Source organism: Apodemus sylvaticus, chromosome 5 (genome assembly GCF_947179515.1).
Source record: "Apodemus sylvaticus chromosome 5, mApoSyl1.1, whole genome shotgun sequence".
Lineage (NCBI taxonomy): Eukaryota > Metazoa > Chordata > Mammalia > Rodentia > Muridae > Apodemus > Apodemus sylvaticus.
The window spans coordinates 141,271,294-141,293,168 of record NC_067476.1 but is presented as its reverse complement, the minus strand read 5'-3'; the positions used below and the strand labels follow the sequence as shown (position 1 = coordinate 141,293,168).

General features: G+C 48.3%; 1 protein-coding gene across 1 annotated transcript in view; it reads right to left on the bottom strand.

The window, feature by feature from the left end:
- Positions 1 to 21,875, bottom strand: part of Mmp24 (matrix metallopeptidase 24) — a 44,086-nt gene that overhangs the window by 8,637 nt on the left and 13,574 nt on the right. The window contains exons 2-5 of the mRNA XM_052184049.1: positions 17,689 to 17,837; positions 11,529 to 11,645; positions 9,572 to 9,876; positions 1,725 to 1,886 (exon numbers count right to left, since the gene is read on the bottom strand). Of these exons, the coding sequence (XP_052040009.1) occupies positions 1,725 to 1,886; positions 9,572 to 9,876; positions 11,529 to 11,645; positions 17,689 to 17,837 (733 nt within the window). The remainder of the gene's footprint in view (positions 1 to 1,724; positions 1,887 to 9,571; positions 9,877 to 11,528; positions 11,646 to 17,688; positions 17,838 to 21,875) is intronic.

The following is a 21,875-nucleotide window of genomic DNA, read 5'->3' as shown; positions in this document are numbered from 1 at the left end:
TGGGATTAAAGGCATGTGCCACCACTGCCCGCTTCTTTCTTTTTTAAAAATATTTATTTATTATATTTATATGAGTACATTGTAGCTGTTTTTAGACATACCAGAAGAGGGCATCAGATCCCATTATAGATGGTTGTGAGCCACCATGTGGTTGCTGGGAATTGAACTTAGGACGTTTGGAAGAGCAGTCAGTGCTCTTAACTGTTGAGCCATCTCTCCAGCCCTCTTTCTTTGTTTCTTTGTTTCTCTTTCTTTGCTTCTTCCTTCCTTCCTTTCTTTCTTTCTTTCTTTCTTTCTTTCTTTCTTTCTTTCTTTCTTTCTTTCTTTCTTTCTTTCTTTCTTTCTTTCTTTCTTTTGTTTTCTCAAAACATATTTTTTTCTGTGTAGCTCTGGCTATCCTGAAACACATTCTGTAGACTAGGCTGGCCTCAAGTTCAGAGATGTTCCTACTTCTGCCTCCCAAGCGCTGGGATTAAAGGCATGCACCTCTATCACCACCACTACCTGGCTAACATTTAAATTTTAATAGCTATCTGTAACTAGTAACTATGTATTATACACTAAAGTCCCCAAGCAGATAGCCATCAGGTCTGTGGACTGCAGACTCAGAAATCTTATCATTCTACAATTACAAAGACCAGAACACTCCCAGCCCCTACCAAAAGAAAAAAAAAAAAAAAAGCTGGGCATGGTGGCACACACCTGTAATCCCAGCACTCTGGGAGGCAGAGGCAGGCGGATTTCTGAGTTCAAGGCCAGCCTGGTCTACAGAGTGAGTTCCAGGACAGCCAGGGCTACACAGAGAAACCCTGTCTCAAAAAAAAACAAATCCAAAAAACAAAAAAAACCAAAAACCAAAAATAAAACGAAACAAAAAGACAGGGTCTCATGTGTCAGAGGCTAGCTTCAAACTCCTTATGTAGCAAAGAGATGAACTTCTAATCATCTAGAAGGCTGGGATTACAGGTGTGTGCTACCATGTCTGGTTTGTGTGGTTCTGAGGGTACAATGGGTTCCAATTGTAGGGCTTCATGGAGGCCGGGGGAGCACTTTACCGGCTGAGCTACACCCACAGCAAACTCACAACTCTGGGCTGTCTTAACCTGTTCCTTTTTCCCTCCTCCCCACATCGGATCTGTCAGCAGATCCGTCCATTCTGCCTTTGAAACTTTAGTACTGGCTGTCCAGCCTGCCCCCACTGCTTCCCCTGCCATGATTCGGGGTCTGTCTCCTTCAGAGGGAGCCCCACTCCTGTGCTTTGACTCCCCAGTATTTGCTCAAATGAACTCATCTTCCCATTTCAACCAACCTGACTAGAGCCTCCATGCCAGCCTGACTTGCCCTTGGCACTGTGGTAGGACCATCATATCTTATGGAGACGGCAAGCTAGCTTCTCATCTGCCCTAAGATCACAGATGCGGTGATGACACCATTCCTTGGGCACATGTGTGACTCTCCTAAGTTAGACTGTGCCTGGACCCATCTGTTCGAGGGAGGTGATGGAGAACAGGAGGTGACAGAGATGGATGGAAAAGGATCGGAAAGAGGGGATGAGTGGGCCTCACCTCACTTTGCCCTTCCCAGTTACAGCCTCATCCCCTAGGTTTCCCAGTGTGCTAGGGGACCTCATAAAAGTCAGCACGAGACACGGCAGCAGAGCTCCAACCCCCAGCCTGCCGCAGCCCTTTCTCACAATAGGGACCCTCCCCTCCTCTGCTACACACCGTAAATCTTCTGGATGCCCTGGAGATCATCCTGCGGCAGTTTGAAGTTGTGCGTCTCCATGTACTGGTAGAAGGGCGCCATGATAGCGCTGGGGTCATTAGAGTGCTCCAGGCCCAGGGCATGGCCCAGCTCGTGCACGGCCACCAGGAAGAGGTCATTGCCTGCAGAGGAGGACATAAGAGGTGCCGGGGCATCCACTGCACATCAGTCAGGCCTTTCTTAGCATATCACACACTTAGCATAACCCTTGTCCCTGACCTTCGGCTGGATGTTGGGGATATAGAGAAATCAAACACAGTCTTTGCATACACACACACACACACACACACACACACATGCAGTGTGTGTACATGCAGAATGGCTACATAGTATTCAAGAACTTGGGAGCCTTAACAGATGAGGAAAGATTGAGAACTTATTTAAGGTACTAAGGATTGAATCTTTGGGCCTTGCATATAGCACTAAACTATCTCCCCACATCTCGTTTACTTTTTATTTTGAGGCCTCAAACCTGCAATCCTCTTGCCTTAGCCTCCAAGTAGCTGGGATTGCATGTCTGTGCTACTAAGTCCCATTCAGATTGGAGGGAGATGCTCAGGGACGGTACCATCAGGGTGACACTTGAGTCTTGAACGGTCAGACATGAGTCTGAAGAATGGATTCAGGGTTAGGGAGGAAGAGGGTGGAGTGGCATTCTTGGCGAGGGACTGCTGTAACCCAGGTCCGGGACAAGCAGTTCATTCCATTTGGCTCGAGAACAAAGCGCTAGGGGAGGTCCGGGGAGAGATGAGGTCAGGCAGGCTGGCGAGCAGGCTCTGTGATGCCCTGCAAAGGAATTTGGATCCGTTTCTTGGCCATGGGTGTGTGTGGGGGTCAGGGATAGCAGGAGAGGAGGTTGGGCAGAATGAAGTCACCCTGTTTGTCATTGGAAAGGGGATTAGAGGCAAAGGACACTTGAGGCAGGTAGATCAGTAGGATCAGTTCAGAAGGTGGGGTGCAAGTACTAGAATTAGCAGACGCAGGAAAATGATGACAAGACACAGTCCTTGGGGTGGCTGGTTAGTTGTCCTCTCTGGGAGGTCTGCTGGGAACAGGGGTGGCTGTGGGGCAGCAGCACCAAGTCCTGGAACAACTGGCCAAAATCAAGGCGAGGAGTCACGAACAGGTGGGAACGCAGTCCCAGTACTGAAATCGGACACAGGATGCCTGACATGAAACCCAGGGGCAGTGTGGTTTTGAGCACCCCTGAGATGGGACAGCTCCACCTTCATTCCCAGCGCTACACCTTCAGACTGTGAACACCTGAACCCCAATATGCTCATTTGTAGAGAGGAGAAGCTGGACCTGCCTCACTGGTTTAAGAGAGGACTGAATACCCAACAGGTGTAGGATGCCCGGCAGAGCTGGGAATGGTTCCTCTGCTGCTACAGGCACAAAAGATGTGAGCTGGACCAGAGCAAGCCCGTTTCCAGGAAGGCTGGCGGGGTTTCAGCAACCAGATTCTCTTAAAGCTAGCTCCCATCAGTTTCTCTTTTAAGCCTTGGGTAGGGCAAGGCCTGAGTTGGTAGGCATTAAGTAACCATAGTATGGGGCAAGAACGCGATGGCCCAGGAGTTGGGCAGGACACTGTATCCACGGTCCTGGCTCCTCCTGCTCAATCTCTAGCATTTGCTCACCCCCCGAGACCTTTCTCTTATCTGCATGCCTTGGTCCCTTTCCGCCATCTTGAAGTCCGCCAGGAGTCGGGAACGTTATTGCCTCCCCTGCCCTGGCATCCCTGGCATCCCTGGCAGAGTTACCCTCCTTAATTAAGGCCCCTGGAGAGTCAGAAGAGGGTGGGAGTTATCTGGAATTTCTGAGGAAAGTCTTGAGAAAGGAGAAGAACTCCCCAGGCCAGACCCAGACTGACTTTCTCCTGACACCAACACTGTCATCACCAAGCCACCTTTGAGCCAGGGACAGGAGTGGGGGGATGGGCGAGATCTCTGCAAGGTTGGCCCAAAGCCTGGGCTGGCCTGCTGAGAAGGGCAGGCTGACAGGAGAGAGCCAGGTTGCCCCAGCTCCTTGTCCAGGTTCTGGTCCCTTCAGCAGCAGGGAAGCAGTGAGCTCATTCTTTAGTTCCACTCCAAAGGCGGCTGCTGGAGCTGGCAGAAGGCAGCCCAGTTTCCTGGGGCCTGTCCTGGCTCTGCTCCTGGCTCGCTGATCCACCTGGACAAGCTGTTCAGGGCCTTTCTCCTGAACAGGCCTCTCCTTGGGAACATCCACAGGGGCCTCAGCAGGGAGCCAGGGAGCCGAAGTGCTCGCCACCACTGTCCTGTGCCTGGTTCTGTGACTAGTGAAGTGGCTTGAAGGGAAAAGTCTTTCTCAGGACCGCAAGGAAGAGAAGTGCTAGGAAGCTAGCATCCCACCACACAGAACCAGGAGAGCTTTGGTGAGGAGAGGGAAGGAGAGGAGAGGGCAGCTGCACTGAGCTTGTGAGGGGACACAGATGAGGGGGTCAGCTATGAAGAAGGGCCTCGTGCCTTATGCAGAGGAGACTCTCAGGGTCTTCAGTCCCCAAAGGGCGGGAGGCAGGAAGCAGAGGGATCAGAACACAGTTTGGGCAGCCCTGCCTAGCAGTGTGGCATTTTAAGATCTCTTTCTCTGCAGCGAAGAGAATCATGCCTGCCTTCCTCTTAAGGGCAGGGGCAAGGATCAACGAGTCAGTGTAAAAAGCGCCCACCTCAGGTTCTCACACAGGCGGTCATTATGCAGCACCTCTGTTGTGTTGAGAGGACCAGGGTCCCCAGCTGTGTGTGTTCCGGAAGTCTCTGTGCTGTGTAGCACGACAATCTGCTTGGCTACTCCAGTGGACCTTGCCTTTCCCTTCACCCCCACAGTCTCCCCAGCACTGCCCCCTCCGCCTAGAAGACCTCCTTCCTTTAAGGTTCACCCCAGCGCCATCTCTCGGGAAACCAGCCTGGCTCTCCTGGCTGGAGGGAATGCCGCCTTCTCCACTCTGACAGCGTTTTAATCTCAGGCACCTTTAGATCTGGCCACATCCCAAGCATCATTAATTACAGCCACGGGTACAAACTCTGCCCCAAGACTGAGATTTCTGGGGGAAGGTAGCCTCAGAAAATGGCTCAAAGTTGCCCGAGTCTGACATGGTAAAGTGTCAGCACTAGGAAGGGGACAATACCAAAACTGCAGTCATTTTCCAAATGCTGTCCATGGCCTATCACAGACCCCTGTGGGGATTGTTAGAGATGTGGCGCCTTGCTTCCACTTCTGGCTCTGCTGCCTTCCAACTGGGACTTTCTCCCGGTCCACCTGGCCCAACACCCGGCAGAGCTTCACCGCTGTCAACTGTAATGCGGAGATTATAATCCCTCCCTCCCTCCCCGGTGGGGCATGAGTTAGTGACCTAAGTGTGGAACGGTTCTGTCCTGCGAGCGGAGCAGAGCAGGGTGTGGTCCCGAAGGCTCTTCCTGGCTTGTCACCTTCCTCTAGGATGGAACACTCAGGGCCCCCTCCCCGGCACAACTGAGAAAGCGTCTGCTGACTTCACTGCCTGACTCATTTGAAAGAAATGGGGACAGAGGAAGTTTAAGAGAAGTGGCTTTAAGGTGTGCTGGGCTAAGTCCCTTTGTCTACGTCAGTGGGGTGGGGAATGAGAATCACATGCACGATTCACACACATGTGCATGCTCGCGTGCTCGTGGTGTATGTGTGGGCGCAGGCGTGCTTACCTGTGGGGGCCATGGAGGTAGAGACTAGAGACTGATGTTGAGAATTCTCTATTGCTCCCCACCTTCCATCATTTATTTAATTTGAAACAGGGTCTCTCAGTAAACCTAGTGCTTGCTGCTTTGGCTGATCTGGCTGGCCAGGCAGCCCACAGCATCTACCCACTTCTGTCCCCAGGCTTGGGGTTACAGATAAGCATGGCCATAGCTGGCTTTTATGTGGGTGTTGCTGGGTGGTGGCGGCACGCCTTTAATCCCAGCACTTGGGAGGCAGAGGTAGGTGGATTTCTGAGTTCCGAGGCCAGCCTGGTCTACAGAGTGAGTTCCAGGACAGCCAAGGCTACACAGAGAAACCCTGTCTCAGAAAACCAAAAGGAAAAAAAAAAAAAAACCCAAAAGGATCCAAATGCAGGTCCTCATGCTTGTAGGATACGCACACTACCCATAGAGCCATCTTCCCTGTCCTACCCTCCCTCCCCCCCCCCCCCCCCAAACAGGGCCTCTGTATTCTAGGCTGGCCTGGAACTTACTATGTTGCCCACGGTGATCTCAGAACTGTGACAGTCTCCCTGCCTTGTCTTCTTGAGTTCTATAATTATAGATGTGAGTCTAGGAAGACTTTTAAATAATTGGGGCAGTGAGGACTGTGATTCGGGAAGTATGCGTTTAGATATAGACTATATCTTCCCTTCTTTCCTTCCCTCCTTCCCTCCTTCCCTCCCCCTTCCTTCCTTCCTTTCTTCTTTTCTTCCTTGCTTCCTCATTTCTAAACAGGACAAAATCTGTGGTTGCTGGTGAAGTGAACAAAGCAAACCAATCCCACCAAGGAAAGATCCGACCTCAAAAGTGAAGCTAAGTCCAGACAGCCTGCTCTCCTCGGCAATGCTCGAGTCATGAGGAGAAGGACAGGTTGTAGGTGAACCTGAGTCTCATCGTGCAAAAGACCACACTCAGGACAGTTCTTCCCTGCAACACAGGGAAATGTGGGGACAGGCTGTACACTAAATGGTAAGACTTTAAAAGAGCCGTGTGTGATGTGGATGTGGTTGGATCCCGATTCAAGCCAAGCACGGTAACAGAGCTCTGCAGTAGCTAGGGGGCCGGCCAGAGGGTGTTAGATTATGTGCCTGTGTGTGTGTGTGTGTGTGTGTGTGTGTGTATGTGGAGGCCAGAGGTCAGCCTTGGGCGTTGCTGCATCTTGTGTTTTGAGACAGGGTCTCTCCCTGGCTCTGGAGCATCCTGTCTGGGCTGGGCTGCTTAGCCAGCAAGTCCCAGGTAGTCCCCTGTCTCCAACTCTCCAGTGCTGGGAGTACAGGCATATGGCACCACATCTGGCTTTTTTCACATTGGTTCTGAGAATCAAACTCAGGTCTCCGTGCTTGCATGGCGAGCACTTTGCCAGAACTCCAGGAGTCAGAGTTTAAAAAACTGTTAACTTCATTGAATTTGATGATTTTGTGGTTATGTAAGATTAGGCCTTTGTTAGTGTTACACATTAAAGTAGTCATATGTAAAATGACATTATGCCTGGGTCTTTCTTTAAAATACATTAGCCATAGGGCTGGGGAGATGGCTCAGTGGTTAGGAGCACTTGCTCCTCCTGTAGGGGACCAGGGTTTATTTCCCAACACCCACGTGGTAGCTCACAGCCATCTATAACTCCAGTTCCAGAAGATCTGACGCTCTCTTCTGGCCTCCAAGGACACAGCTTGAGATGCATTTAACATGTAGGCAGAACATTCATGCACATAAAATAAAGATAAAATAAAAAAAAAAATCCACCATCACCACCACAAAGAAACCAAAACAAATAAAAACAAACAAACAAACAAACGAAAACCCTCGGTCCCAAAATAAAAGTGGGAGGGCTAGGTAGTATAAGTGTGGCAGTGGTCGCAGTGGTCACAGTGGTCACAGAAGCGGGGACAGCTATCTGTGGGCCTTTCTTAGCTTCCCTCCTGTCGAGAGTTTGAAAAGGTTCTATAATGAAAGAAGAAAGCCAATAATCGGACCAAAGTTCCGTGGATGCCTTCCTCTGGACAACACCCACCCAGGGCAGGGCACACCAGCTCACCGCCAGCAGCCAGGAATCTATGGCACCGCTTCTAAGCGTTAACCGGACCGTCCCTGCCTTTACGGAGCTAAGTCCTGACTCCAGTCCAGAGAAGACATTAGCTCTCATGGGCTTTCTATCGGAACATGGGATGCTGCGATAGTGCCGGTTCACAGGTTCCAGGTCCCTCCCACTCGCTACACACACACCAGCCTCAGAACTGGAGGCTGAGCCCAGTTAACTCTTCAAAGCAAGGAGTGGGCGTGGCTGGAGACCCCGAGGCTCAGCAGAAAGGAAGGCGGAGGCATTTCTTCCTAGCACCTCCGTAGGAAAATAGCCCTTCGAAAACTCAGTTGTATTTACCACAGCTAAAACTAAAACCCTTTCAGCTAACGGTGCCTGGCACACGGCAAGGTCTGGGAACGCAAGGGTTTGTTTCCTGACACCTTATCAGTCACCACAGTCGTTTGTTGACATCACTCCAACAGTAAAAATAAGATAAAGACTAAGTGGACCAGGGTCAGGAAAGTTATCCAGGTCATAGAGATGACGCCAAGCCAGGGGAAACGGAGCTTCACAGGAAACAAGAGGACAATGACATTGTCTGCTCCTGGGCTGCACCTTGGCCAATCCACCTCCTGGGCCAGTTTTGGGTAGAGGCTGAGAGGAGCAACCTGCTCCCAGCCCCGGACTCGACAGTGGTCTGGTGTATCCTCAGGAAGATTCCACCTACCTACACCAGACATGGCTTCTGAGGGAAGGGACTTCTAAAAGCCTGCCAGCACCCACAAGCAGCGAGACAGGAAGAAGTGTTTTCTGTTTCTCAAACATGGTCCAGCCTAAGGATCAAGATCTGCAGGGACAAGATTTCATGTTCTCATGGTTAGGCTGGGGAGGGAAACGTCAGAGATGCTTCTCAAACCTGGACCCTGCACTCTTAAATGTCTACATGATTCTCATGGGTCCTGTAGTTTGAGATCTGTGAAAGCTCAGCATGGTGGCTGAAGGTATGGGCTCCAGATTTGTAATACCCGAATTCCAAACCTCATTTACCTACTCACTGTAGGACCTTAGACAGAATAATGTTTCTATGTACCTTAGTTTGCCTATCTGTACAATGGGGGCAATACTATCTACTTATGGCATGATGTGTGGAAGGCACTTGGTACGGACCTTAGAACCTTAACATACCTGTGAATTACTATTGTTATAGTCTAAAGGCTGAACCTCCTGTCCCTCCTTCCCCCTGATTCTTGTTGAATTTTCTTGGCACCCCAGTTGCAACAGAGTCTGCCTCACAACAGGATTATTCACATAGACACTAGTCTCTGCCTTAATTAGTCCCCTTAATTAAATGCTTAGGTATCCTTTGGTCCTTTGGGGACTTTGCACCGTGTCATCTTAGGGATGACTTCCTATGGCATGTGCACACTGACAAAACACAACACAACACACACACACACACACACACACACACACACACACTAGATGAATGTAGTAAAAAATTTAAATGGACATAACACTGTGTCTTTTCCTGCTTCTAAGCCAGTGTCTTGTGAGTTTATATGGATAAACTCTTTAATGATGAGAGTTATTGCTACCCAAAACTGACTGCTTTTTCATGAGTATCCACACCACCACAGTGGTACAGACTGAGTTGTCTGAGGATGCTAGAATAGTTATGCCACAGCTCAGAGTAACTTTGGGACTGGAAGCCATGCCTTTCAGATTTCCAGGTCCACTTTCATGTCTTCTAGCCTGTTTCTTCAGCCTCTGACACACCATCTTCTTATTCACGGTGCTATCCTGCCTCAGACCAATTAGACCAACTCCTAGGTGGCCTCACCCATCTTTGTGACTCTGGTCCTGATGGACTGAGTGTTGAATATTATCAGAGGCCACAGCTCTCACTCTCTTGGGTCCTTAGTTCTTAGACAAGAAGCTCTGGAAAGCAGGTCTCTCATCAGTGGTGTTCTCCCACGCATCCTTTGTGCATCTTTTGCCGACAACTGAACAGCCCAGCACCCACCCCCCACCACCCACCCCGCCCCCATCATATCCTTACCATCATGGTTGGCATTTCCTAATGTCCAGGGCTCATCTGAATCAAAGTGAGTGTCTCCTCCGATTCCTGGGCCAGGGAAGTAGGCATGGGCTAGGAATCCCCCTTCCCCATCAAATGGGGAGCTGTCACCATGGAAACCAGAAGCAAAGAAGATCATGATGTCAGCCTCCTTCCGGTCACTTTTGATCTCATGGTATGGCACCTCTTCAAAGGTCAGTGGGGTCACCTTCTGCCACACATCGAAAGCCTGCCGAATAGCCTTCCGTGTGTCCAGCTCACCCACTTTTGGGGTATAATTGTGAATGCTGGTGTGAGAGAGAGAAAGGTCTTTAGAAGGAAATACAGAATCAGAGATCAGTGGGGCTAAAAGGGACATCAGAGAAGTATGGTCTGGAGGTGTTCACATTTTGAGTCCTAGGATTCTATCTACTGAGATGCTTCAGGGGCTGAAGAACACACTGACTAGGAAGTACACTGGGACCCTCAGTCAGAACAGCTTTGTTTTCATCAGAGTTTTTATTCTTGACAAGTCTTGTGTTGCATAAGTGATTCTATCCCATGTGTAGTAAAAAAATTGGTAGATCAAATTCTCTAAGTTTAACTCTTCCTCTTCCAGTAGATAAACTATATACATTTGTAAAAGTCACAGAAATACTGCAATAGTACAGAGGCATTTAAGTGGACGGGAGCTAACTCTTGCTGGTCTATCAGCAGCTGGTGTAGGGCAGCACATGGCTTAATCCAGCACCTGGCTTAGCCCTTTAAGGTAGCTGTATCTATGGTGCACAGTTCTCTACAATGGAACATGATTTCCCATGAATGCCTGGGGCATAGGTCATCCTAGGGACAGATGGGAAGGAAGGAGAGGTTTAGAGAGGTTGGGTAATGGAAGGTAAGGTTAGAATTGGGTTAGAAACTTCTTTCCCCTTCTCTTGATCTGTCCCTCGTCTTTGGGAGAGCCAAGGGTCCTCTAACCTAGATTCTTCTTACCGTTCCTTCTCTTTTTGAAAAAAAAAAGAAAAAAGAAAAAAGAAAAAGGAAAAGAAAGAAATCCTGTTCTGGTCTTGACATCTCTTAAGTAAGAAAAGTTTCGCTTTAACCCTGACATCTCTGTCTTAGGTCCTTTGACTGTGCCCAGGGAGTCTGAGATGGTCAGAGTTGTGAGAGGCATCAAGCAGAGCTTATTGAAGCCTTTCCCAGCCTGGTCCTTGCCCAAGCCCCATGTGAGCCCAGGTGTCTGGCTCTGCTGTGTTGAGTTCCATTATTATTGTCTCGGTGACTGTGGGGCTGGAGACACAACCTGCCCTGCCCTGGCTTTCTTAGGCAAGGAATGACATGGTTGTGACTTGTATCCTTATTCCTTTCTCTCCTTAAGAATCAGCTGAGACTCTGCATTGAGCATCGTGGGTGAGGTCTGTCAGGCTGAAATTAGGAATCGGGCAGAGGCATCTCTACAGAGCAGAGCCCAACTAAACAATTCATACTCCATGTTCAGTCAAACGTTTTTTTTAATTTTTAACTTTTGTTTAATTTATTTTATTTTATTTTTCTAGACAGGGTTTCTCTGTATAGCCCTGTTTGTCCTGGAACTCACTCTGTAGACCAGGCTGGCCTCAAACTCAGAAATCCACTTGCCTCTGCCTCCCAAGTGCTGGAATTAAAAGCACGCGCCACCACTGCCCGACCCTCAGTAAAACCGTAGGTGGCTAGACAGAACAAAATTAATGATCCCAAAAGACCAGGTAAACCAGGAAACCTGAGGATGGAGTCACCTGTGGAGGTCACAAAGAAGACAAGGTCACAGGCTCTCAGCCCTTGTCTTGATGTCCACATGACTGGCCTTTGTCCTGATTCTCACACTTCCCAAGACATAACTACCATGTGAACCTCAGAAGCTTGGGCAGGAAAAACAGCGTGAGCATGGGGGAGCCATGGAGGAACAGAGGGGCCACAGCACCTGTAGGTGATATGTTTCTGCCTCCACTTCTGTCCAGTTAGGGCATAGCGCTTGTTTCTTCTCCTCCTGCTCAAGTGGGGATGATCAGGGACGCCACATCGGGGTTTCTTCATCCACCTGGGCAGAGAGAAGGCACACAAGCACACACACACACACACACACACACACACACACACACACACACACACACAAACACTGTGGTTACTGAGCACTCTAGGAAGGCACTGCCCAGCCCCCAGCCCCATAAAGAACGGCGGTACACATTCTCATCTTAGATTCTGGGACCCCAACTCTGCATGCCTCCAGTAGGAATTTGGTAGACTGACTGATTAGTGAATTCATTCACTCCCAAGGAGAAACACTTGAGTTTAAGAAATACTTAGGAGACTGGAGTGAGCAGACAGTTTTAAGTTCTAATTCCACCAAGCGAGGAGCTCAGGCAAGGGGTCAAATCAGCACGAACCTCAGTTTTCTCGTCAGCATCATAACTGCAATAAAATCCTAACCCCGGCTCAATCTACAGCATTCCACGTGGTCTAGCCCTGGCCATGTGTCCAGCGTGTTACCGCTCTCCCTTCAGTAAGACAGCCAGCCACAGGGGTGCCTTGCTGGTCTCTGAATATGGTAGCCAACTGTTCTTACTCTAGAGTCTTTGTGATTGCTGTCTCCTTTGCTTCTGACCCTCTATCTTTGTGTGGTTTGTTCCTTTATATCATTATGGTCCTTGCCCTTCAGACAGAGCTCCCTGAAGGCTCACAGCAACCTGACCCTAACACTTGTGTGTACTGGCTGGTTTTGTGTGTCAACTTGACACAGGCTGGAGTTATCATAGAGAAAGGAGCTTCAGTTGAGGAAATGCCTCCATGAGATCCAACTGTAAGGCATTTTCTCAATTAGTGATCAAGGAGGGGAGGACCCCTTGTGGGTGGTGCCATCCCTGGGCTGGTGGTCTTGGGTTCTATAAGAGAGCAGGCTGAGCAAGCCAGAGGAAGCAAGCCAGTAAGGAACATCCCTCCATGGCCTCTGCATCAGCTCCTGCTTCTTGACCTGCTTGAGTTCCAGTCCTGACTTCATTTGGTGATGAATAACAGTGTGAAAGTGTAAGCTGAATAAACCCTTTCCTCCCCAACTTGCTTCCTGGTCATGATGTTTGTGCAGGAATAGAAACCCTGACTAAGACACTGCCTGTCTTGCTTAATGTTTCTGTATAGTGACTATCGCTCCTCCAACCGTAAGCATCTGCTTTCTTGTTTCCTCTCTGCTTTGTTGTTTTCCTTGATAGATTTTGAGCTGCATGAGGATAGGAGAGTTGCCTATATCCCCTGGGCCTGCATGGAGCCTCACAAAGAGAGTCGTCAGTCGTCACTAATGATTTCTAAATCGACGACAGACTGACTGAATAAATGAATGACCCATAGCTCTTTATACAGCAGGCAAGCACAAAAGAGAGGCAGTGGCTTTCACTCCAGGTGTTTAAGAAGTAAAGCCAGGACTTGACAGGCTAAGGCAGAAGGGTCAAAAGTTCCAGGCCAGCCTAGTCTATACACTGAGACCCTAACTCAAAAGAAAAGTAAACTCTGAACAGACATAGCATGCAGAATGTAATTTTCTATAGCAGTTATTATATTATATTGTGGTGTGTGTGTGTGTGTGTGTGTGTGTGTGTGTTTCCTCCCAAGACAAGTTTCTCTGTATAGCTTTGGCTGTCCTGGAACCCATTCTGTAGACCAGGCCGGCCTTGAACTCACAGAGAGCTGCCTGCTTCTGCTTCCAGAGTGCTGGGAGTAAAAATGTGCACCACCAGTGCCCAGTTTATATTGTGATTTTCAATGTTAATCTATTGCTTTTAATAATGGCAGTTACCTTGAGAACAGAAATCACGTTATGTTTGTCCTTGGGCCCCAAAGCTAGTCTAGTGCGTGGAAATCAGTAAATCTTGATAAACCTGTTCATTATCAGGTCAAGGCACATCAGGGAAGAAGGCTGGGACATCACTGGGGATTTAAGAAGGGCCCAGGTAGGAGACTTAAAGACTTAAAAGCTGCAACTGACTAGGGCCAGGCCGCCTTGCATTTTATGTTTCCGCACTGGCCTAACAACAGACCCACTGAACTTGGCATTGCTGGAAGGGAAAATGTCTGACCTCATTCACAGCTGTTAAAGCAGTTGCCATTGGCAATGCAGAAAAGAAGACGGGGCATTTTAACCACCTAAGAAAAGCCCCTAGAGGGAGCAAACTAGGCCTTGCTCATCTTGGCATGCCTCACTCAGAGAGTGACCCACACTCACAGCTGTAATGTGCCGTGACTGCATCCGTGTAACATCCGTGTCAACATCGGCAGTTCTCACACATGCCTGCTCTCCTAGAGTACTTTGAATCGGGCTCTTGCTAGGTAGCCCAGACTGGCTTTAAATTCATGATCCTTCTAACTCGATCTCCTATGTGTTAGGATTGAAAGCAGCCACAACTACACCTGGATTGCTTTTAGAATTTTTATTGTATTTAAAATTTTAAATTATTTATTTATTATTACTGTATGTTCACGATGTGTTCGGGAGTTCTGTATGCAATGCTACACATGGAGAGCAGAGGATGATGAAGGGAGACTGTCCTCTTCTACCTTGACATGGGTTCTGGGGACTGAACTCAGGTTGTCAGGATTGCACAGATAAATCGGGTCATTTGGAAAGCAGAAGTAAGGGAGGCAGGGCCACAACTTCGATCGCTTGGTTACTATCAGTGCAGTTTAGTAAAGAAATACTGAGTAGTGTTCTCTCTCTCTCTCTCTCTCTCTCTCTCTCTCTCTCTCTCTCTCTCAGCTTAGCTAAAGTCTAGTTAGAGGAGTTGCTGGAGGAATTAGAAAAAGATAAGTGCGTGACATTTCCCAAGGCAAACACTCAAAAATAGTACTTGAAATTGGGAATCAAACTTTCTTACAATAACACACACTAGAGAGAGAAGCAGGAGCCATCTCTTTTACTGCAAGGCCGAGCGGGACTGAGTAGGGCTCTAGCAGAGCCCTATGGCAGGAGGTGGACCCCATGAAAGGCTTCAGGTGCCCAAGGTCACAGAGCCCTCTGAATTCTACCCATCCCACTCTGGCCTTGGACCAAGTGTGAACAGCCTTTTCCTTCTGTGTGTTCAGAACACTGGTCCCAACTTCCTAAAAGAGGTGCGGGCAGAGATGCAGGCAGAGATGCGGGCAGAGATGCGGGCAGAGGTGCAGGCAGAGGTGCAGGCAGAGATGCTACCTCTTTCCTCAGCTCCTTTTCCTTTGTTTCTTTTCCCATCCCCCTGCCGTGGGTTGGACCCTGTCCAGCAGGCCTGGGGCTTTCTGGAACAGAGTGAAATCTAAGGCCAGGTGGTACCTCAGCAGAGACACCGTGCTCCTGGCCCAGGATGCATGGCCACGAAGCCTTCACAAATGCCTCAAAATAACAGCAGCCTAGGGAGGAGGCTGGGATCTATAAGCCACTCACCCATGAGGCCAAGGACCAAGGATCCCACTCACAGCCTCTGAGGAGCCTTCATGAGTACCGTCTTAGAATTTCACAATATGTCTCAGTGAGGGAAGGACCAGGGAATGTTTGAATAGAATAAAAATCATCAAGTTTTAAGAGTTTTCCAGCTTGGAATAATAGACTCAAGGGTTTGATAGTCAAACCCAAAATTCTCCTTTGCAGAGAAACAGGCGGAGCCCCCCAGAGTTGACGGAGTAACTTGTCTGCCGGGGGCACTGCTTCAGCCACAGTCGTGTGCCTTCCCATTCTGTCTCCTGCCAGCTCTCCTGTGTCCTCAACCAGCCCTGCCATCTGCTTCCGCCTTCTCCCGAGCTCCCATCCCCCCTTTGGAAACTCGCTTCTGCTCTTTCTATGCTTTCCTGGCCTGAACGTCTCCTCTGAAGCAATTTAGGTGACTTTCACGGATATTTTCTTTTTAGTTTTTACTCATTTATGCTTATTATTATATAATAATATAAAAGTATTATATTATTGTGTATGTGTGTACACACAAGATCAGAGAACAATTTGTAGGAGCTGGTTCCTTCCTTTCTCTGTAAGACCTAAGGGTTGGAGGCTCTGCAGAGCCTGACAAATACAGAGGCAGATACTCGCAGCCAACCATTGGACTGAGCACCGGGTCCCCAATGGAGGAACCTGAGAAAGGACTGAAGGAGCTGAAGGGGTTTGCAGCCCCATAGGAAGAACAACAATATCAACCAACCATACACATATACCCAGAGCTCCCAGGGACTAAACCACCAACCAAGGAGTACACATGGAGGGACCCATGGCTCTAGCATCACATGTAGCAGAGGATGGCCTTGTGAGGCATCAATGGGAGGAGAGGCCCCTGGTCTTGTGAAGGCTCAATGCACCAGTATAGGAGAATGTGAGGGCAGGGAGGTGGGAGTGGGTGGGTGGGTGGGGGAGCACCCTCATAGAAGCAGGGGGAGGGGGGAAGGGATAGAAGGTGGGGAGTGGGGGGAAACCAGGAAAGGAGATAACATTTGAAATGTAAATAAAGGAAATATCCAATTAAAAAAAAGACCTAAGGGTTCACTGAGGTTATTACTTTGTGTGGCACTTTTACCTGCTAGGCAGCCTATGGTTACTTCTTTAAAAAAAAAAAAAGTCAGGCACAGTGGTGCCAGAAACTTTAATTCCAGTACTTGGGAGGCAGAGGCAGGAGGATCTCTGTGAGTTCAAGGACAGTCTGGCCTACATTGTGAGTTTCAGAACAGCCTTAACTATGTAGAGATCCTGTCTGAAACAAAACCAAACCAAACTAAACTAAAATGTAATCAACTACTCTTATCTTTTTACATTTTTACTTATTTATATTTTAAATATTTGTTTCATTTTTACGGGTATGTACGTGCCGAATATTTGTTTGCCCAGCAAGTAAGTACTGGAGACTTCAGAAGTCAGAGGTATCCTGGAATTGGGGTCATAGAAGGTTGTGAGCCACCATGTGGGTGCTGGGAATTGAACTCGGGTTCTTCTGCAAGAGTGGTAAGTGCTCTTAAACGCTGAAACACCTCTCTCTCTCTCTCTCTCTCTCTCTCTCTCTCTCTCTGTGTGTGTGTGTGTGTGTGTGTTTGCACGCGGTAAACCATCACAGAAGGACTCTGGAGTTGGTTTTCTCTTCCCACCATTACATGGATTCTGGGGCTCTAAGGAACACCTTTACCGGCGGCGAGCCGCGTCACAGGTCTAGGTTTCTCCCATGGTAAACAAGTAAAAACCACCATCCATCTTTCCCTCTTCCATTTGTTCTCAGGCTCCTCAAAGGTCTTCACATCACTGCCGCGTTTGGTCTCCTTACCCTCAGTGCCCCTGGCTTTCTTTTCACCATTCCCATGAGGTTTTATGTAACCTCTTGATTCCTAAACCCAGCCGTGCACCTTTCTGTTTGACCTCCCTCAGCTAACCCTGCTGGCCACGCCCCCCCGCTGCTGTGACGTCACTTCCCCTAAGGATTTCCCTCCCGGGATTCCCCTTCTCTTTGACCCCTCCTTCTAGGTTGGCTTTGTGACCTTCTTAGGTCTCCCTTAGCTACCCCCGAGTGATGAGAACCATTCTCGCGGCTGGATTTCAGTTACTGCCTTCTCGGCGTCTCCCCCGGGTTCGTGTGCTTCCGAGCCCTAGGATGGCGTGGCCAGATGACTGTGTTTTTCACAAAACAGCTGAGTAGGAGGCTAGGGCTAAGCACAGGCTCTGGCACAGGCGGGCACTCAGCAGGTGTTTGGTAAATGGGAAAAGTGGTCCAAGAACTGACAGCCTGTGATCACCCCACAATTCTCTGGATCAAGTTAGCCGTGCACACTCATCTTAGGGCCGTGGCCCAGAGCACGACTTACAGAGTCTGTTGGAAACGGATCCACAGTAACCCACTCCCTCATTGTACTGACAAGAAAACTGAGGCCCAGCAGGGTTAGGCGACTTGTCTCCGGTCACACAGCTTAAATTTAAAATAGAGGGGTGGGGTCGGGACAGGTAGATGACCCAGAACCAGAACTGTGAAAGGACAGTCTGGTATTCTCTCCCAAGAAGGCCGTGCAGCAGCTTAGGGTGGTAAGATGGGCATGGCACAACCATGACAACTGTGAACAGAGCCCAGAAAGTTCCAAGGCATAATGCCCTCTGCAAATCTTACTCGATTGTTGTCTGATCCAACACACCGGTGACTGGGATCCCATAAAACTGCTGCATAGTGGAGACCGCAGACTGCAAGGCCTTCCCTGAATGCAGTGCGGATGCCCGTGACTCATAGGGAAGCAGATAGCCGTACGATTTTAACCAGTTCTGAAAGATGTGAAAGAAAACGATGCGTTATGCTGGAGAAGTCCCGTTCTATGTGGCAGAGATTTGCCCTTAAAACTAGGGACCGCTTTACCCAGAGGCCTTATGGGCCCACGGTCTGACTTCTTCCTCCTTCATTCTACCCCACAGATGTGATCAAGTGAACATCCAGAAAATCTCGCTCTGATTGGCTCCCTTCCCCACTGTCAACCGAAAGCACTTTATGCCTAAAGTCAATCTGATGTAGCATCACACTGCACCATAGCTGCTGGCAGGAGAATATATATATATAGTCTTCACTGCTAACCATCCCCCCACAAAACAATCCATTACAAACAATTATAAATAAGCAAAGCAACATATTCCTTATATACAGATAAATAATAAATGCATAGAAAAAATCTATTATGTAAGAAAATTTCTTGCCTTTCAGAAATACACATTGGAGGCTTACATAAGAATGTGTGGTATCTGCAACTACTGCTTAATGGGTTCTGAAATAAACGCATAAATATATTTTGAGAGAGAGAAAGGGATAGCTAGATGAAGTAAATGCAGTAAAATGCTAACAATCTGCAGATGCAGGTGAACGGTTGCTAGGTCTTTGTTCTAGTCCTATCACCTTCCTGAAGGTCTGAGTTGATGTCAGCAATGTGTGTGTGTGTATGTGTGTGCATGCATGTATGCGTGTGGGTACACATGTGTGTGTGCGCGCTCGGGTGTTTGTGTGTACTTGTGCCCACATGTGTGCACTGGGGATTGAACTCAGGGCTTCTTGTATGCTAAGTATACACTCCACTACTTAACTACAGCCTCAGCCCCTCCAAAATTAAGCAACAACAGTCAAGACCAACCTAACTGAATATCTTTTTGGGTAGAGTGTTTTTCCGTTTTCCAATGAATCATTTTCTTTATAAAAAAAGGGGGGGGGGGGGACAGGAGGCTGAGGATGTGAGCCAGTGGTTGAGCTCTTGACAAGCAAGTATGAAGGTCCTAAGTTCAACCTCAAACGCTACAAAGAAAGAAAGAAAGGTGTGTGTGTGTGTGTGTGGTGTGTAAAAAGGCAAGAGACTAAAAGAAGTTTGGGTGAAGGTCAAATGGGCAGAGAGACCAAAGCACAGCAAGGTATAAGAGCCGACTGCATCTTCAAAAGGTGAGAGGGAACGGAACCCGAAAGAAACACGAGCACTGAGTCCCACATCATCTCCCAGAAAATGAGCAACACATCCACACTCTTTTAGTGAGTCAGGAACATCCCCCAAATGCCAGGCTTGCTGCCAGAAAGCCTAGTCTCCGCCCATCTCAGAGGGTCGGGTCGTCCTGAATGTGAGCGTGAGAGTTACCTTGGGAAACAGGATTATTCCGTTCTTACGCGCACCTTTCTCATGAGCACCAGGCTGGCTTTGGGCTTGCTACATAGTCAAAGATGGCTTTGAACTTTCTGATCCTCCTGCCTCCAAGGCATGTTGTGATTGTGGGCGTCTGCAACAGTTTTCTGGGGTTCTAGGGAACAAGCCCAATGCTTCACGCATGCTAGGTAAGTGCTCAACCATCTGAGCTACATCCCTAGCCCAAGAGCTTTTGGGTTTTGTTTCTATACAAACAATTCTGTTGTGAATGTCCTTATTGTAAACCAAATGAAACCACTTCTAGAAGGCAGCAGCCAGAACTACAGATAAGTGACTCTTCTCTTCCTCCAAAGGTGACTATAACATCTTCACGCCCTTGTGATAAAACTGATTAAAAGCCAATTGCCAGAATAATAGTCTTGGAACATCCACAAAAGAGCGACAGCCTTACTCCCCTCATCTCTGGTCTCTAAAACATGTTTTCCCTTCAGAGTGAACACTGCAGAGTGTCAATACTCACAGTCCCCAACACCGATTCTCTTTTATGTCTCTGCACATACGTTTCTCTTTCCGAGCATTCTTAGTTTGGCAAAAGCTTTTCATATTTAAATGTTCAATCCATAAATTACTACCCCTGGAAGACTTCCCAGGCTAAGTGATTTTCCTCTCTCCTTGGTACTCTCTAAACCCCCTATTATAGATCTTATAGATCTTATAATATTGGGCTCCAATCATCACACACCACGATCCGCCAGATTCTAAGTTCCTTGTCGGAAGGCTCCCTCCATCTCTATGTACCCGGTACCTGGGACAGAGTGGACAGACTTTAGTTGTTCTTCCTGTCATCCAACAAACATTATCAAAACGTTACCACATGCTAGGCTCTGTGCAAGACTCTGGAACTCACAAACTAGTAGGTTAACCTGTGAGGAAAACTTAGTATTACAGAGCAGGTACGGAGAGGGTTCTACAGGAGAAAGGGGGTGTGTCTTGTCATGGGCATGGAGGGAGGAGGGGGAAGAGGAGGCAGAGGAAGATATCCAGGTGGAAATGAGATTTGAACTGTCCAGCAGGTATGGGTAGCATACTCTGAGAAATATGTAAAAGTGACTAAAAGAATTTTGGGTGAGGGGAGGTGATGAGGTTGGGAAGAGGGAGGGGAGAGGAGAGAGGAGGCAAATGGTGGTCTAGTCTCCAAGACGCTATGTTATAAAGAATCTCTTGGGACTTGACCTTTGGCCTAGGACCAGCCACAAAACTGGAATGCTGACAGGTGGCAGTGTCTGGAAGCAGATGAGTCAGCCACCCACTCACCTGCTCTAAAGTCTATCCCCAGGTTAAGGCCTGCGGCCAAAGTATTAAGTCCCTGTTCTGCATCTCTCCGCTAAGGAGCATGGATCAGAGACTAGCAAATCCTGCATCTTGTTTACCCAGTCTCTGCCACTCACCTGTTCCTCTGGCTTCTCTAAGAAGAAGTCTCTGATAACATCAAGACCCACCACCACCCACTCTGCCCTTTCATGCTTCTAAGCTTGTCCCAATAGCTACAAACCCCATTCTCTCGATACATGGTAGCAAACACCTACTCATTCTTCAAAGTCTACCTCAAATATCCCCACTTTCATTAAACTTTCCTTAGAAACCCTTAATAGAGCTAGGCAGCCCTCTTTATTCCTGAAATAATTTGTGCACACTGCTAAGTGTAGTTACTACAATGCCCTCAGCCATTCACTGTCCGGATCTGTTTTCTCCAACTACATTGAGTTCCTGGGGAAGAGAGGCCGTCTTTTTTTTTTTTTTTTAAACCTGCTGCAGTATTTAGCACAGTGTCTGATTCAATAGTCACTGAGCTCATGAATGAGTGAATTGAGCAGTTGGCCTGGGCGGCATTGTCTGAGCACCAAGGGAAGGAGCTCATCTTGGGAAGGCTTAATAAGGAATGTACAAGAACGAAGACACCCAGGGTAAATCTTGGTATCTAGTAAAGGTAGAAAAAACTATTTTCTGAAATGTACTAATTGTGCTTTGGTTCCCCCTCCCCTTGATGAGGCAATGGAGCCCATTGTCCTATGGAAGGAAAAACAAAGACAAAGCCCATAAAAGAAGCAAGCCTCCTTCAGTTTTAAGTGGAATGGCTTACCTTCTTTTCACACCTTGACCCATTATTAATCAATCACCAGCCATGTCAGACGTCTAACCTTGACAGCAGTTAACTAACTCTAAGAGGTCTGACACCTTCTAAGTGCCAAAAGAAGTGTAAAACCCAGAGGGAAGTGAGAAGAATTGCAGGTACAGCCGACAGAAATAGCTGGGCTGAACCAAAGATGTGGAGATCATAGACAGAGCAGCATGATTGGTCTGCTCAGCACAGGGCGGGATTTCAGTCCCTGAGGAGCCAGAGCTGGGTGAGAAGAGGAGAAGGAGAGGGAAATATGGCCCTAAGAGAGAAGAGAGAGGCAGACAGCAGAGGCCATGGTAGGATTAGCTGTGTCGATGAGGGTGGGAAGAGAACTGGAAGAGCACACTTGGAAAACCAAGACGGCTTGGGAAGGAGTGAGAAGCTGGATCAGTTACAACAGATGGTCCCCGGGGCTTCCGAGAGCATCACATCTATTCAGATGGTCCAGATGAAGAAAACAGTTGGAGAATGGTCAGGTGTCTGGTTAAGAGCAAAGTGTCTGTTGGCATCACC